Source organism: Belonocnema kinseyi, chromosome 6 (assembly GCF_010883055.1).
Source record: "Belonocnema kinseyi isolate 2016_QV_RU_SX_M_011 chromosome 6, B_treatae_v1, whole genome shotgun sequence".
Lineage (NCBI taxonomy): Eukaryota > Metazoa > Arthropoda > Insecta > Hymenoptera > Cynipidae > Belonocnema > Belonocnema kinseyi.
Window position 1 is genome coordinate 84,442,468 of NC_046662.1, and position 17,053 is coordinate 84,459,520.

Consider the following 17,053-nt stretch of genomic DNA (forward strand, 5'->3'; position numbering starts at 1 on the left):
AAAAAGGATAAACTTTTAACGAAATACATGAGGTTTTAACAAAATAGTTCAACTTGTACCCAAAGAAATTAATTTTCAACTAAAATGAACCTTCAATCAGAAAGATGAATTTTGAATCCAGAAGATTATTTTTCTAACAAAAAATTGAATTATCAATAAAATAATGAACTTTCAACCAAAAAACGAACAGTTATATTTTCAGTTAAGAAAATTTATTTTTACCCGAAAAAAATGTGTTCAACAAAATAGTATAACTTTCACACAACTAAAAAAATTTTCAACTAAAAATATATATTTTTACCTAAGAAAATTAATTATCTGCCAAAAAAGGAAAAATTTTAACAAAAAATATGAGTTCTCAAGAAAATAGTTCAACTTTACCCAAAGAAATTAATTTTCAACTAAAATGGATCTTCAACCAAAAAGATGAAGTTTCAATCAAGAAGATTAATTTTTTACCAAAAAAGTTTAATAATTAACAATATACATGAATTATCAACCAAAAACGAATAGTTATATTTTCAGTTATGAAAATTTATTTTTAACTGAAAAAACGAATATTCAAAGAAACATAGTTATTTTTCTATCAAGAAAGATTTTTCAGTTATTAAAGAACAAAAGTTTATCTATAATGTTGAATTTTTAAGTCAAGAAGATTAATTTTCTCTCAACAAGATGATTTATGAATATATATGAATTAATATATGAATTTTCAACAGAAACGTTGATTTCCAACCAAATAGTTGAATTATCGAAAAGCTCCTGACACTTTCAGATTTTCCCTGATATTCCATAACTTTCTAAAATTCCTTGACCTGTACCAACCCTGTGTTTAGTTTAACCTTAAAGTTTAAAATTTTAGTTTTCTTTGGTGAGAATCAGAAATTGCGCTTTTATGTATAATATTGTATAATATAATATTGCAATTTTCTATTATTTTAAATTTGTAATTGTTTCATTTTCAGACCTTGACTTAGTTCAGTCATTATTTTCACGACTTTAATTATTAGGCAAATAATTTTATAGTTTTTTTTTTATAGAATTCATTAGAAAAGATTACTTAAATATGTACACTACCAACGGAAATTATCTGCACACCTTTCTTAAATCTATTGCTAAAGTTTCGTAATTTTTTAAATATTCACACTAACATTTTTTCCTCATCTTACCGCGAAAGGTATTCCAATTCTGCGTCTAATAAGCTCAAATGAAAGACAAAATGTAAATTTATAAAAAAACAAGTTTCAAAAAGACGTTAATTTTTTATGTTTTCTAAAAATTGGAATAACTTTGTAAATAATTTTTTTTTAGGTTCTTCAAACTCTACAGTATTACTAATTTCTTTAAATATTTTTAGAATTGTGGCTCTAGATTCTGCTGCAGAGTCAAATTGGGTGCAAAAATATCGTAAAATTTTTAAAATGTGTAAATACTTTCATTTTTCAAAACTCACAATTCATGTTATTCACTATATTTTAGTAATATTAATCAAATATTATTGCTTTGGATTTTTTAAAATCATTTGATGAGTACAATCATTATTTTTAATAGGCTGCCTTTTTTGCACAAAGTTCCATCCTCAGGTAAAATCTATAACAAAAATTCTAAAAAAATATGAATGATTTAGCAAAATACTATTTGGACTTAAATTCAGGCAAAGAACTTTGAAAATCGGGGTGGCCGTTTAAAATGAAGAAAAAAAATCCCGATTTTTTCTCGGTTTGCAACAATTTTTCAGTCATTGAAATAGAAATATTCTTACTCTTAAAGATAAAATTTTGTTAATTTGAGGCTATAAATATTGAACTCCAAATTAAAGCCCACAAAGTGGAACTCTTGAATGTTAAACTTTTTAATTTAAAATTTACACATTCTTGAATCAAAAAATGTCCTACATATTAAAACGCTCAATAATTTACACATTCAAAATAGTGACTAATTATTTTGTTAATCAATGAAAAAAATATTTATTTATTATATATTTACTTTATCATGAAATATTATTAACACTTTTCATTTTAACAATATTAAATTAAAATTGGATACGGATTCAGTTCCAAAAATATAAAGTCACGTTATTTCTAGGAATATCAAAAAAGTCTTCAAAAACCTACATTTTTTTCCAAATTTTCAAAAATCTTTTCAGATTTTAAATTATTTTTAAGATTTTGTCATATCTTCTAAATATTTTTTAAAAATAATTCGAATTTTTTCATAAAATTTTTTTTAAATCCTTCACGGAGATAAATTTCAAGAGATTAATTCACGGAACTGATCCTTGATTTTAGGCACGCTTTGGCGCAAGAACTAAGTTCTCGGAACCCTTGCGTTTAGATCAACGATCGTTGCTTTAAAAGCATGGGTTCAGAGATCTTAATTCTTGCGCCAAAGTCTGAATGAAATCAAGGAGCAGTTTCGTGAATTAATGTCTTGAAATTTCTCTCCATGTAAGAAATTAGAAAAGTTTCCTTAAAACCTTCTACATTCTTGTTTGACCATTCTGGAAATGTTTCGAAATATTTTTAAGGAATCTCCTCAAATTAATATTTCAGAAGAAACAAGCATTTAGAATTCAAATGAATAAGTTTCGAATCGATGAAATTCCAAATTCAACAATATCACTGAAAAATTTATTATTTTTTTAAAGTAATAAAAAATGTAACGTTTAAAGTTAGCTTTTTAACATTTTAGCGATTCAAGACTTTGTACTGAATGGCTAAAAATAGAATATTTTAGACTAAAACAATATTTGAATAGAATTTAAAATTGAATAAAGGCGTTTCATTGTCAATCTATTAATTTGAAGTTATTTTAAAACTCAAAATATTTATTTATAAATTTTTGATCGGAGTTTTAAATTTTTATTTAGGCTTACAAATTTTTTTATCTACTAAGACTTTCGAAATTAAATAGTTTCATTTTTAACGTTAAAATCTGGGAATTATTTAACTTTTGATAGAATCTGCATAGTCTTGCAAATTCTATTATTGTACACTTTTTCATACGCATAGATGAATTTTTAAAATCATTAATTGATTTATATTTAAAGTTCATAAACTAAAAACGCTTGTAATTCGAAATTTTCCTTTTCAAACGCTTTAAACTTTTAATTGTTAAAGTCTTGAAAACTGATTTAAAGTTATTAACTGATTTATATTAAGTCAAAGATTTTAGAATCACGCACCGTAAACTGAAAGATATAACTCTAATCGAAATCGAACTTATTTTAAATTTGTACATAATTTATCAAAAATAATCAAAACTAAAGATTATTTTAAATTGCTTTATATCATCATGTGCTATGAAATTTGCGATATATATTCCCCGATTCTCCGGCCTTGTAGCGAACCTGAAATTTTAGTTATTTCCAAGAGCACCAAGAAACATTTTTTAAATCTTTGGGTATTAAATTAACAATTATGAAAATTAAAGCACTTTAGCAACAGTTCCAAGACAGGCGTGTCCGTAATTTCCATCGAAAATGTAATTACAAATTTATAGCAAAAATAAATTCTAAGAAAATAATTAGAATCGATTCTTTAAATTTTTTCAATTTACACTTCAAAATAGTTTTTGTTAACAGCCTCTAAAACAATGGAAAATATACAGGGACAGAACTTATAATGACCATATTAATCTAGTTGTAACAATAAATTTTTGGATGTAAGTGAAAACGAAAATAAATTTAATAAATGAATCCAAAAAATTAAATACTGTTAAAGTTTTAAAAAAAAGTATCACTCTATTTTTGTTAATTCTTCCACAAAATTAACACGAAGATATCGAGAAGATTTTATTGTCAATTTAAGTTAAAGAAAGAGAACATATCAGCATTTATATTTTCGTTAATTTACTCCACTACATTGATTACGGAAAAGAAATAGGTTTATTTAACAATTTCTGCAAATCGAAACTAAGCTCAAAATATCGTTTAAATTTCTTTAACATATTAAAAGAAACCGAATATACAGAGTAACTTCGAATCAAATTCCATAGAAGTCTATATCAGAGTATCAATCTTCATAAAATTATTAGAAATAAAAATTTAAAATAAATAAGAAATAATATACGTAAGTAGAAAATAGTAGTAAAATATCCTAAAATCCGTTAATTTTATTTTAAACTTTTGTATTAAATTCCAGGTCACTCTGTATAATCTAATTTTTCTTTCACTCTGTGATGAAATTATAAAGTAATAAAACGATAAAAAAATAATCAAAGTGGTCAAAGCTCCATATAAAATAACGCATTTTGTACATAAATTCTAAAATAATAATTCTTAAATGAAAAAAAAGATATTGTAAATATAAAAACCGAAATGCTTGTATTTATAAAGTACACAAAAGTACTTCACCAAAGAGACTTAATTCTTGCAAATAAAGAGTGTCACCTATATCTAGGCGAATTCTTCAGAATGATCAAATAATTTTCAACCGAAAAGTAGAATTCGTCCTTTGTAAATGAAGAAAATCGAAATTTTCCGAACTTCTCATCCTTTTATCTTATCTCTGCAGACTGTAGGAATTGGAAAAAGTAGAATTATGTGTGATAAAGAGCGGCTGTCTGCATTTTTAACCAAAAAGTGTGTCTACTCAAACCCTAAAAAAAAATTCCTTGACAATTCCCGGTTTTTTCCAGGTATCACAAGATTTTTGCCAGTTATACTTTGTCATAACTTTTTCACTAAATAACGAAATAATGAAATAAGCAATGGCCGTGGCTACGTAAACTGAAATTTGGTTACAGACATCCAGATTTTTTCGGTAAGAATAAATAAATAATTTCTTGATTTTATCCTCAAGTCCATGAATTGGAATGATAATTCAACAAAAAATTTGTTTATTTTCCTATACTTTAAATTTAGTGCACATTAAGTAAAATTAATGTGATATATTAAATTCAATTTGAAACGTTTCAAATTCCTAACTTCTCAAGTAAAAATGTTACATTTTCAACAATATAGGTGAATTTTGTTAACCAAATAGTTGAATTTTCAACCAAAATGATGAATTTTCTACAAAAAATATGATTTTTTAACCGAATACACAAATTTTTAACCAAACAGTTGAATTTTCAATTAAAAAAGATAAATTTTTAACCAAATAGTTTACTTACAGCCTAAGAAAATGGAATAAATAAAATTTTCAGTTAAAAATTAATTTTTATTGACATAAAAATTTATTTGTAACAAACTAGTCAAATTTTCAACTAAAGTGATAAATTTTTAAATAAATTAATAAATCTTCAACTTGAATAGTTGAATTTTAAACCAAAAAGTCGAATTTTTAACTAAAATTATGAATCTTTAGCAGGATTAGTGAAATTTTTAAACAAAAATATGAATTTTTAACAAAAAAGTTTCACTTTCAACCATCTAGTTTAATTTTGAACTAAAATGATTCATCTGTAATGGAAATAGTTGAACCTTCAACTAAAAAGGTGAATTTTCAAACCAGAAGATTAATTCTCTATAAAAAGATACGCTTTTTCAACAAATAACATTTTCAACCAAATAGTTGAATTTATAATTGTAAAAATAAATTTTCAACTAAATATTTCAAATTTAAACTAAAAAAGATCAATATTCAATGGAAGTTATAAATTTTTAACTAATATGATGGATCTTCATTATTCAAAGGATACATTTTTTAAGAAAAATTGAATAGTTAAATTCGCAACTAAAAATAATAATTTCAATAAAAGATATGTATTTTCAACTAAAGCGAACAATCTTTAACTGAAGTAGTTGAATTTTCAACCAAATAATACAATTTTTCCACAAATTACATAAACTTTTAACCTTTTAAATGGATTCCCAAATAAACAGATAAATTTTCAAACAAAAAAGGAATAGTTGAATTTTCAGTTGAAAAAACTAATTATCAACCAAGAAAAAATAATTTTTAACAAAAAAGTTTACATTTTTAATAAAAGTGATGAATTTCCGATAATTATGACTAATCTTTAATAGGAATAATTATATTTTAAACAAAATTCATGAAATTTCAACTTAGTAAAATCAATTTTCAACCAAAAATGGAATAGTTCAATTATAGTCCAGCTAGGAAAGTTAATTTTCAACTAAAGAGGTTAATTCTCAATTCAAATGATGCAATATTTAGCAAGAATAGTTCAATCATCAGTAAGAAAAATTAATTTTCTGTCAAAATCAATCAAACTGTTTCATTTTTAACCAAAGAAAAGATCTCAACCAAATCGCTAAATTCTCAAACCTAAAAGATGAATTTTCTATTTAAAAAAGTTCAATTTTCGACCTGAAATTATATATTTTCAACAAAAAGTTGATTTTTAACCAGATAAATGATTTCCTACCATAACAGTTAAATTTTCAAGCCAAAAAGACTAATTTTCAACAAAATATTTAAATCCAATAATACAAAGCTACTTTCAAAAAAGAAGAAACATTGTTATTTTATTTTATATTAAGAATTAAAAAACATGCAAGCAAGTTCTTGAAAAAAATCCCTGATTTAAAATAAATTCCCTATCAATGCCAGGTCTTTCAGGTGAGTAGACACCATGCGTGATGTTCTGATGATGACGAGGCCTAATTAAAATCTTAATCACACATTATAAATATTGAAAATCGCTATCAAACTTTCGTGCATAAAATTGTTGTACCGTAATTGCAAAACACTGACTTTGCAAAATACAAAATAAGATTGAATAACAAGAAACTTTTGCAGTAAATTCTTGCATAGGTATCTAGAAAATAGTTGTAGGTATATTTACTTTAAGGGTCAAGACAAACATATCTTCAAAATAATTTTCATTTTATTATCAAGTCAGTTCTTCAGTCAACGATGAAATTTAAATTCAAAATAGCTCCAAATTTCTTCAACGACCAGTATGTAAAATTTAAAAAAATCGTAGAGTTATAAAGTGATTGCTTTTAAAGTTTCCAGGAAATTCCAGTAAAAATTCTGAGTAGGCTTCTCAGCATATCTGAGCCCAATGCTCGGAACCTACTTTGACTCTGGATCCAAATTCAAAATTTCAAATTCCTCTTGACCTCCTTCATCTCTTTGATGCAAATGGCGAAGAATTCGTTTCTGTAAATAAAGTCATTTTTTAACGAGAGTAGAAAGTGAATGTTAAATATTACTATATATAATTATATATTGCTGCAAACAATAATGTGTTATGATTACTAAAAAGTCGTTAATCTAAAAGCCATTTTTGAGAAATTTTTAATTTCTCGATGAGTATACATTTTTTAGCATAAGAAGTCTAAGTCACGAGGAAGACCAGAAAGCACTCGTGACTCGTAATTTTCAGAACAAATCACTCATCTTAACGATAAAGTGTGTAAATAAATGTGTTTTGCGCAACGCATCGATTTTTGTTAAACTAGATTTTAAGTCAACGAAATTATCCGTATGGTGTGACAAAAACGAAATCCTAGCAGTAAAGGATGTACTCTACGTAAAGTCAATCTCAAAATTCACCCAACCTTTAGAATTATGTATTTATAAAATTGCTCAATTTTGAAATGGACTCTGCGTATTGAACATCCTTAAGAAGTAGATCTTCTCTTCGTGTCTGGAACTGAATTTTCATCGTAATGTGCAAACAAATGATGTGTTTTCAAGCTAAGAATATTTTAAATACGTATTTAAATGGTGATGATCAAATTAAAGTGTATCAGAATAATAAATAATATTAATATGCAAATATTGAATTGGTATTTTTAATTTCTGTTGTAGTTTAGATTTCTGCAATTATATTTTTACAGCACTTACAGATCTTATGAACACAGTTTGCGAAAAAATTGCAGTTAGTAACAGAAATTAGACTGAAACATTGAAAGTTTCATGAAACAATTAAACATTTTATTAGACCAAATTTTTTAAATATTTTTCACGAAAATATGAAAATTAAGTTTTTTTTAATAATATTAATTTAAATATTATATTAAATTTAGTTTGGAATGATTTATAATCATAACTAATACATTAACCAATAACTAAGGAGATGAATTTTCAACTAAATTGATGAATCTTCAACTAAGCAAATTAATTTTTAACTCAGTGGATAAACTTTAAACCAAAAAAATATAAATTCTCAGCAAAAAATAGTTAAAATTTAAAACAGAAAATATTTGAATTTTAAATCAAAGCCAGTTAAACTTGTCACAAAAGCACGAAATTTCAACAAAATAGTTGAGTCCACAACCAAAACAGATTAAATTTAAACCAAATAGTTGCATTTTTAACCAAACAATATTAAATTTCTCACAAAAGAGATGAAATTTCAATCTAAGTTCAACAGAAGAGTTGAATATTTATCAAAAAAGATTGATTTTGAACCAAGAAGATAAACTATCTACTAAAAAATACGAATTTCCAAACAAACAGTTGAATTTTCAGCCAGATATTCGAATTTCCAATTAAAGATAGGAATTTTCAACTAAACTGATGAATCTTCAATTGATCGATCTCCAAAAAAAAAAAAAATTATCTACAAAATAGTTGAATTAATAGCCTAAAAGTTTAAATTTTAACCAAATATTGCATTTTTAACCAAAGAAAATTAAATTTATACCAAGAGAGATAAAAATTTCAAACTAAAAAAACGAATTTATAACAAGTGTTGAATTTTTTAACATAAAAGAATAATTTTAAAACAAGATAAATTTTCTACTAAAACGTTGAATCTTAGAAAAAAAATTAATTTTGAACAAAATACTCGATCTTTTAGCCAAACAGTTGAATTTTCAACCAAAAAAGATTAATTCTCAATGTAACACCTGAATCCACAACAAAAGCAGATTAAGATTTAGAATTCAATCAATAAATAATATTAATACAATTTCTACAGATTCAAATTTATAGAGAACCAAATAGTTTCATTTCTTAATAGAAAAAATTAAAAAAACGTCTTCCAAAAGAGATTAGTTTGACAACCAAAAACACGAATGTTCCACAAAATAGTTGCAGTTGCAAGCAACTAACAAGCAATTTGTAATCGTGAATTCTTAATTTTTCCAGCCTAAAAGATAGAGAAGTTTCTTTAAAAAAAAAACGATTTTTTAAACTAAAAATATGAATTTTTAACCAAAATTGTTACTTTTATCGAAGCAGTTGATTTTTAACCAAACACATGAACTTTTTACAAATTAGTTATATTTTCGACCAACCAGATTGTTTTACGACTTATACGATGAATATTTAACTAGAATAGTTAAATTTTCATAGAAAAACAGAAATCGGCAATGAAAGAGATAAATTTTTAATCTAAATATTTAATTTTCTACGAAGAAGATTAATCTGGTGTCAAAAAAGACAATTTTTCAAAAAAATAGTAACATTATCAAAAAAATAGATAAATTTGTAACGAAAATAATTAAATTTTCAGACAAAAATGAAATTTTAATAAACAAAACAAAAAATTTGTAACGAAATAGTTACGTTTTTAAACCAAGATATTAATTTTCAAGTACAATGTTGAATTTTTAATCAAATCAATAAATTTTTAACAAAGCAGTTCAATTCTTAACTAAGTAGTTTAATTTTCAACCAAAACGATGGAGCCGAATTTTCAATTTATATGCAGAATTTTCAACTGGAACAGTTAAATTTTAAGTCAACAGCATTATTTTTTAACAAAAAATATAGTAATTTGTAACCAAATCGTTCCATTTTCAACCCAAGAAATAAATATTCATCCAAAGAGATGAGTTTTTAACTAAAATGATGAATCATTAACTAAATAATGAGCTTTTACCAAACTAATTCAACTTTTAACCAAGTAGTTAAATTTTGAAGGAAAAAGATTCATTTTCTACGAAGATCAATTTTCTACCAAAAATACGAATTTGTAAGAATACAGTTGTATTTTCAACCAATGATATGAATGTTCAACTTATATGTTAAATTTTCCACAACTAAATTTAAATATCTAAATTTATATTTAAATATATTAGATAATATATAAACAGATGAATTTTTAACAAAATAGTTACATTACCGACCAATTAAGAAAGTTATTTTCTCTCAAAAAATATTATTTTTCAACAAAATAGTTACATTTTTGACCAATTAAAAAGGTTAGTTTCTACCAAAAAAATACGATTTTTCAACAAAATAGTTACATTGTCAACCGAGCACATGAATTTTTAACTAAAATAATGAATCTTTTAACAACAAAAAATAACTTTTTCATTCATTAGTTTAACTTTTAGTCAAATAGTTGATTTTTTAAGCCAAGAAGAATAATTTTCAACAAAGCAGTTGAATCTTCAATAACAAAAAAGTGCATTTTCCACTGCACGAAATTTAAACTTTGCGACGTTTTTGCGCGAAATTTAAACTTCTTTTTTTCTTTTCAAACATTGATAATGAAACTAATAAGCAGAAATCAATGAGAATAAATAATCAGGATTGTTCGGAAGAGGTGATCTTTATTTCGAAAAATACAAAAATTACACGCAGGATGTAGATGGCGTTGCACCATTTCACAGCATCCAAAATCCGCACACCTAATATCGATCCTGGATCTGCCCCATTTCTCTGATCAATCAGAGTCAGTTCATGCTGTCATCAATCAGATTAGAAGTTCCTGAAAATCCCGATTAGTCGGATGATATAAAACTAATTCGATCATGAAAAATTGTACAAGAGGATTAAGAACACTAAATAGTATGTAAACGTTAGATATGTGTCGATTTTGTGGCTTACAAACCATAAAATCTCAAATGAAAATTTCTTCCTAATTCACTGTGGCCTGTGCGCTGACTGAATGAAAGTCTGATTTCTTCGAGAATTCTTCCCATAGTATAGGATGTGGCGTTAAGGGAAAAGAGAAATAGAAAAAGCCTCACTAAAATAAACGACTTTTTATTCCAGTAGCAATTACAACTCTTCAATCTAACATTTTTTTTTCCGTCACTCAGCTAAGCTACCTTATCGGCAAATCTAAAATGGTGGTTCAAAAGTAAACTGACCAGTGAAGAAATATTTTAACAATTGATATAAAATTTCTTTAAGCTCCTATTTAAATTCACTGATCGGTTTTAATATATGAATGTGTACCATCGACCGATAAAAATATCTAGGAGTGAAAAATTTGGAAGAAAAATATATTATAATGAAAAAATCTAAGAAATAAATGAAACCTCGAAATTCTGAGACACTGAGCATCTACATTCTAAGCTACTTTGTTAATTTTAGATTAAAACCTACAATTTTGCATCAATTTTAAATAGTGTGCCGCGATTGACTGGTTAAAAGTCTAAAGAATTGGAATTATTTCTATATTTAAACGTTTAGATATGTAACTTGTAGAGAAGTTCATTCGGTTAAACTTTCCATAATTTTCAACTATTTTTTTGTTATATAAACTAACTTTTGATGAAAATTCAATAATTTTGTTCGACATTTTTTTATTAAAACCCATTTTTTCAATACAAATTTGTCATCCTTTTGAACTAAAAGTTCAAATGTTTAATTAAAAATTCAACTATTTGGCAGATAATTCAACTATTTGGTTAAATATTAAATTCAAAATGTATTTCCTTTTGAACTGAATAATCTTTCTTGGTAAAAAATTCGCCTTTTTGTCTGAAATCAACTGCTTCGAATTTTAAATTAATTTTGTTTCAAAAATAACTTATGTCACATTAAACTAAATCTCATTTTTCAAAAAAAAATTTTGTTGGTTAAAAATTCAAATATTCCATTCTTGGTTCAAAATTTATCTTTTCTAGTTGAAAATTCAACTACTTCGTTAAAAGTTTAACTGCTTTGTTAAAAATATTTTTTTCCAGATCACGTTCTAGCTGAAAATTCATATCTTTAGTTGAAGATTTAACTATTTAATTGAGAATTAATCTTTTTTGGCTGATAATTAAAATAGTAGGTCACAAGTTGAACTATTTTTTTAAACATTAATTTTTTTCGAAGATTGATCTCTTGCTGAGAGTTGAACTATTTTGTTGAAAATTAAACTTTTATTATTGCAAAATTTGACTATTCCAGTTTTGAGAAAAAAAAATTTTTTTATTAAAAATGCAATTGATTGTTTAAAATCTATCAAATTTGGTTTGGGGACCTCACTATTTTTTTGACAATTTCATAATTTTAGTTAAAATTTTATCTCTCTAGTTAGAAATTGAACTATTTACTTGAAAACACGTTCTTTTCTAAGTTTTATTCAACTGTAATTGATCTCAACTTTAAATATTTTTTGTTTGAAACATTAGCTATGACATTTTTCTTTGGGAATACATATTTCTGGTTCAAAATTCAACTCGTTGATTGCAAGTTGAATTACTATATGAATTTTTTTTATTGCAGATTCATCTTTGGCCAAAAATTTAACTATCTTCTTAACAAAATTATTTTAATAAATTTGTTTAACTGAACATTTAACTATTCCAGTTTTTCGTAGAAAATATTTTCTAGGGATTTTACTATTTTCTTGAAAATTTGTTCTTTTTGGTTGGAAATTAATTATTAAGCTGCAAATCTGACTATTTGACTTTTTGATACAAAATAATATTTTATAGATGAAAAATCATGTATTTTGTTAAAAAAATTATTTTTTGGGTAGAAATATAACCTTCTTGGTTGAAAATTTCTCTTTTTAGTTGAAAATGGAACTATTTAGTTCAAATTTCGTCTATTTTGTTGAAGGTGCAATCTTTTTACCTAAATTAATTATTATTTCAAAATAATTTGTTCTCCCATTTCCCCTGTTATTTACACAGTTAAAAAATGTTGTTTTGGCTTCTTCTTGAAGTGAGAGTTTCGAACTTGGAATATATACATACATTTTCGGGAGTTTATTATAAATAAAGTTGTTTTCAGTTTCTAGGAGTTCAATACGTTTAATTTAGAAAGATTTGTCAAAGTATATTATAAGATACTTTTAAATATATTGACACCATTAATTAATTGATAATTAAATAATACTACAAACACAATTACTCATTTTTTGAATTTGTCCCTAAAGTCCATGAATTTGAACATTAATTCAAACAAATTTTTATTTTAAAGTGCAAAATGTTCCATTTTGAACAAGATAGATGAATTTTGAACTAACTAGTTGAATTTTCTACCAAAAAGATTAATTTTCTTTTAAAGAAGGCGATTTTTTAGTAATATACATAAATTCTCAATCAAATCGTTGAATTTTCAACTAAAAAAGATTAATTTTCATATAATTTAATTTTCATCTAAGTAGGATCAGTTTTCAACCAAATGTGAAACAGTTTAATTTTCAGTTAAAAAAAATAATTTTCCATTTAAAAAAAAAAAAAATCCAACAAAATTGATAATTTTTTTTTCTAAATTGATGAAACTTCAACTGGAATAGTTGAATGATTTTTAACCCAAATCATAAATTTTAACGAAGAGAATTAATTTCTACCAACAGACCATGTTTCTTTTAAAAAGAACAATTTTCATACAAAAATTGAATACATTTTTAATTTTGAAATTAATTTTTTTTTAATTTAACAGAATAGTTAAAGTTTCAATTGAAATAGTTAAATTTTCAGTAGAAAAATTAATTTTCATAAAAAAAAAAGAATTTTCAACAAAATAGCTCATTTTCTAACCAAAGTAATGAGTTTTCAATTAAAATGAGGAATCTTAAACAAAAAAAAAAATTATTTTTACCAAAAGAGTTTAACTTTTAATCAAGTAATTAACATTGCATTCCCTAAAAGATAAATGTTGAAGAAAAGATGTAGTAGTTGATATTTTAATCAAAAAATATTTTGATTTTCAATCAAAAACATTGGAATAAAACCAAAAATTAAATTTTTGCAAATGCGTTGAATTTTCAACTAAGAAATATTTTTCAGTCAAGAGAGATGAAAAATTGCAAACTGTTAAATTTTCAATAAAAAAGATACATTTTTAACCACGAATATTAACTTTCTATCCAAAAGAACGAATTTTTAACAAAAGAGATGAATTTTGAACCTGATACTTGAACTTTCAACTAAGAATGATCAATTCTTAACCAGAACTACAAAAGTTAAATTTTTAGTACGAAACCATAATTTCAAACAAACAGAAAAACTCAAATATTCAACAAAATAGTTAAATAAAGTCATATAAAGCTACTCTTACAAATAAAAGAATAATTGTTATTCAATTTTATATTTTAATTTTTTAAAAAATAATAAGCACGCTCTCGAACAAATTTCCTGACTTTGAAAAATATTCCCTGACATTTCCAAGTTTTTCCAGGTACATAAAAGTTCCCTGACAATTCCAGGTTTTCCAGTTTGGGTAGACACCCTGGATATAAACCTCAAAAACTGAAATACAAAAAAATACAAAAAAATGAAAACGATAGAATGTTTAACCGAATGAAATTTTCAGCCGGTTAAATGTCTACTCGGTAAAACTTAGAAATAATTCGAATTATTTAAGCGTTTGACCGGTGAAACGCTTTATAACATTAATATTTATCTTGAGAAATATGCTCTTTGGCAGCGATCAAGCGATTATGCGAGGATTATTTTGTTAATCAATACGTAAGACTCAATCGGCGCTACTTTAGTTTTTTCGATGACAAAATATTACATATTATCGAATCATTAAATGAAAATAATATCAGTATCACAAGGTAAAAATCACAATTCCGTCCTTTCTCATTCATAAGTTCTAGTCCGCTGGTGAACAGAAATAGTACAAATTACAGTACGGATTTTTGTGTAAGGTAGCAGTGTTAATGTCGAAGGATTTCAACTTCAAACTCAAAAATCAACAATGTCAACGAAGGCAACGTCTGAGTTTGAAAATGCCTCAAACACATTATTTACATGACTTAATTCATAATAATTGAAGATTCTATCTTCCACCCTGATTTATTCTCTTTTTTTTAGAGAATTCTTTGGAGTCTTAAATAGTGAAGACGATTTTTCATCGCACACTAGCGTCAGCAGCTCAAGGCTTGCTTCTAAGAAATGTCTACATGAGAATTTCTACTTCGAGGAACTTTTTGAAATTTAAATCTCGCGTAGAGAAGCTTTGAGAACGATTTATATATATATATATATATTTTTTTAAGATTTATATTATTTTTAATCAAAGTATAAAAAAAGCACACTGATAGAGTGTTAGTCATCAGAAACGAAGATGAAAATCACTTGGATCAAACTAGGTTTTTAAGTCTTCCAGAACTTACCGCTGCCTCTAATACCCTTCGCCTTCTGCTGTTTTTTCTTTGCATCTGGAGGAACTGGTAGCGCCTCTCTGCCAGATTCACTGCTACCAGCACCTGTGCCACCCCCAGCCATGTCAGCTTCTTGAACACCGCCTCCTCCTGCTTGAGCTGCAAGCGCCTTTTTTATATTCGCAATCTGTAAATTACCCAAAAAAAGTGTGCAATAATTTCAAGCCTCAATATAAATCTGAGTGGCAATTCGGCGGACGATTTTAAATTCCCGGTCATTTCCTGGGGTTTCCCAGTAAATTTTTTTATTTTTTTCCGGTCAACTAAAAAAAAATATATTCATATTTGTATCTAAACGCAAACATTTATTTTAAGACATGACGTTCATTCCAAACATCCTTTAAAAACAACAGAGCAAGATATTACAAAATAAATTAATTTCGAAACAAATATCTAAATTTTACACTAAAAAATATTAACTTGAGTAATGCGGAAGAATATAGTAAAGAAAAATAAAGAGTATACTGAGTTGTATTATCAAAAGAAAGAGGAAGAGAATAAAAGGTTTGAGGAAGAGGCGGAGAAGGATAGGAGGGAAGAAGAGGTATGGAAGGTAGTAAATAGAGAAAGAAAAAGAAGAAAAAGAGTAAACCAAGATATTGAAATGGTAGAATGGAAGAAATATTTTTTGGATTTGCTACGAGAAGTAGAGAGAAAAGTTATAAAGGGAGAAAAATATGGTATAGAAAGAAATGAGACAGAGGGCATATCAAGGGAAGAAATAGTTAAGGTTTTAGGAATAATGAAGAATGAAAAGGCACCTGGTATACATGAGATTCCAAATGAAGTATGGAAATATGGAGGGGTGGAACTAGAGGAACGGACATAGATAATGTGTAATAGAGTATGGAGAGGACAGGGGTGGCCAGAATTATGGAAAGAAGGAGTAGTTATACAAATAGTAAAGAAAGGCAAATGAGAGGAGGTTAAAGATTATAGGGGGGTGACGCTGATGCCAACACTGTATAAAGTATATGTAACTATTTTGTCAGAAAGATTGAAGATAGAAGTTGAAGAAAAAGACATCGAGTCACCGAATCAGACAGGGTTTAGAAAAGGAATGGGGGTAATGCACAACATATACTAGGCAGTCTGATAAGTCCCTGAAAAATGAAACACGGAGACGTTTTTTTGGCCACAGTCGGTTTTATTTTTCAACATACTCTCCTTTTAGGTCGATACAGCGAGTCCCACGATTTTCTAACTTTTTGATAACGTCCGAAAAGTACTCGATCGGAAGGTCTCCAGAATATGCCTCAGTTTCAGCTATGAGCTCCTCATTTGAGTAAAAACGCTTACCGGTGAGCCATCTCTTCAGGTTAGGGAACAAATAATAGTCGTTGGGGGCCAGGTCTGGTGAATACGGTGGCTGAGGAACCAATTCGAAGCCGATTTTATGCAATTTTGCTTGTGCAACTAAGCATGAATGAACAGGCGCATTGTCGTGATGATAAAGCGGTTTTTTCTTCTTCAAATGCGGTCGTTTTTCAGCGATTTCGATTTTCAATCGGTCCAATAATGATGAATTGTATGCTCCGGTTATGGTTTGACCTTTTCAAGATAGTCCACGAATATTATGCCATGTGCATCCTAAAATACGGAAGCCATAACCTTTCCGACTCATTGTTGCGTTTTTTGACGCTTCGGAGCACTTGGGCCCGGTGGAACCCACTGTTTTGCCTGTTGCGTTGACTCAGGAGTGTAATAGTGGATCCAGGTTTCATCCATGGTTATGAAACGGTGCAAAAACTCGGTCGGCTTACGCGAAAATAATGCCAAATTCTGCTGGGAAGTTGTCACATGAATTCGTTTTTGGTCCACTGTGAGCAAACGCGGCACC

At 26.6% G+C, this 17,053-nt stretch overlaps 1 protein-coding gene across 2 annotated transcripts in view; it reads right to left on the reverse strand.

Moving 5' to 3' along the window:
- Positions 1-6,781: 6,781 nt before the first annotated feature.
- Positions 6,782-17,053, reverse strand: part of LOC117174043 (COP9 signalosome complex subunit 7b) — a 22,884-nt gene continuing 12,612 nt past the window's right edge. Inside the window, exons 3-4 of one of the 2 annotated variants that reach the window (XM_033362689.1) lie at positions 15,166-15,340; positions 6,782-7,073 (exon numbers count right to left, since the gene is read on the reverse strand). In XM_033362689.1, the coding sequence (XP_033218580.1) occupies positions 7,039-7,073; positions 15,166-15,340 (210 nt within the window). In that variant the 3' untranslated portion in view covers positions 6,782-7,038. Of the gene's footprint in view, positions 7,074-10,403; positions 10,582-15,165; positions 15,341-17,053 lie in introns of those variants that run through there. The other variant, XM_033362690.1, reaches the window with a different exon arrangement.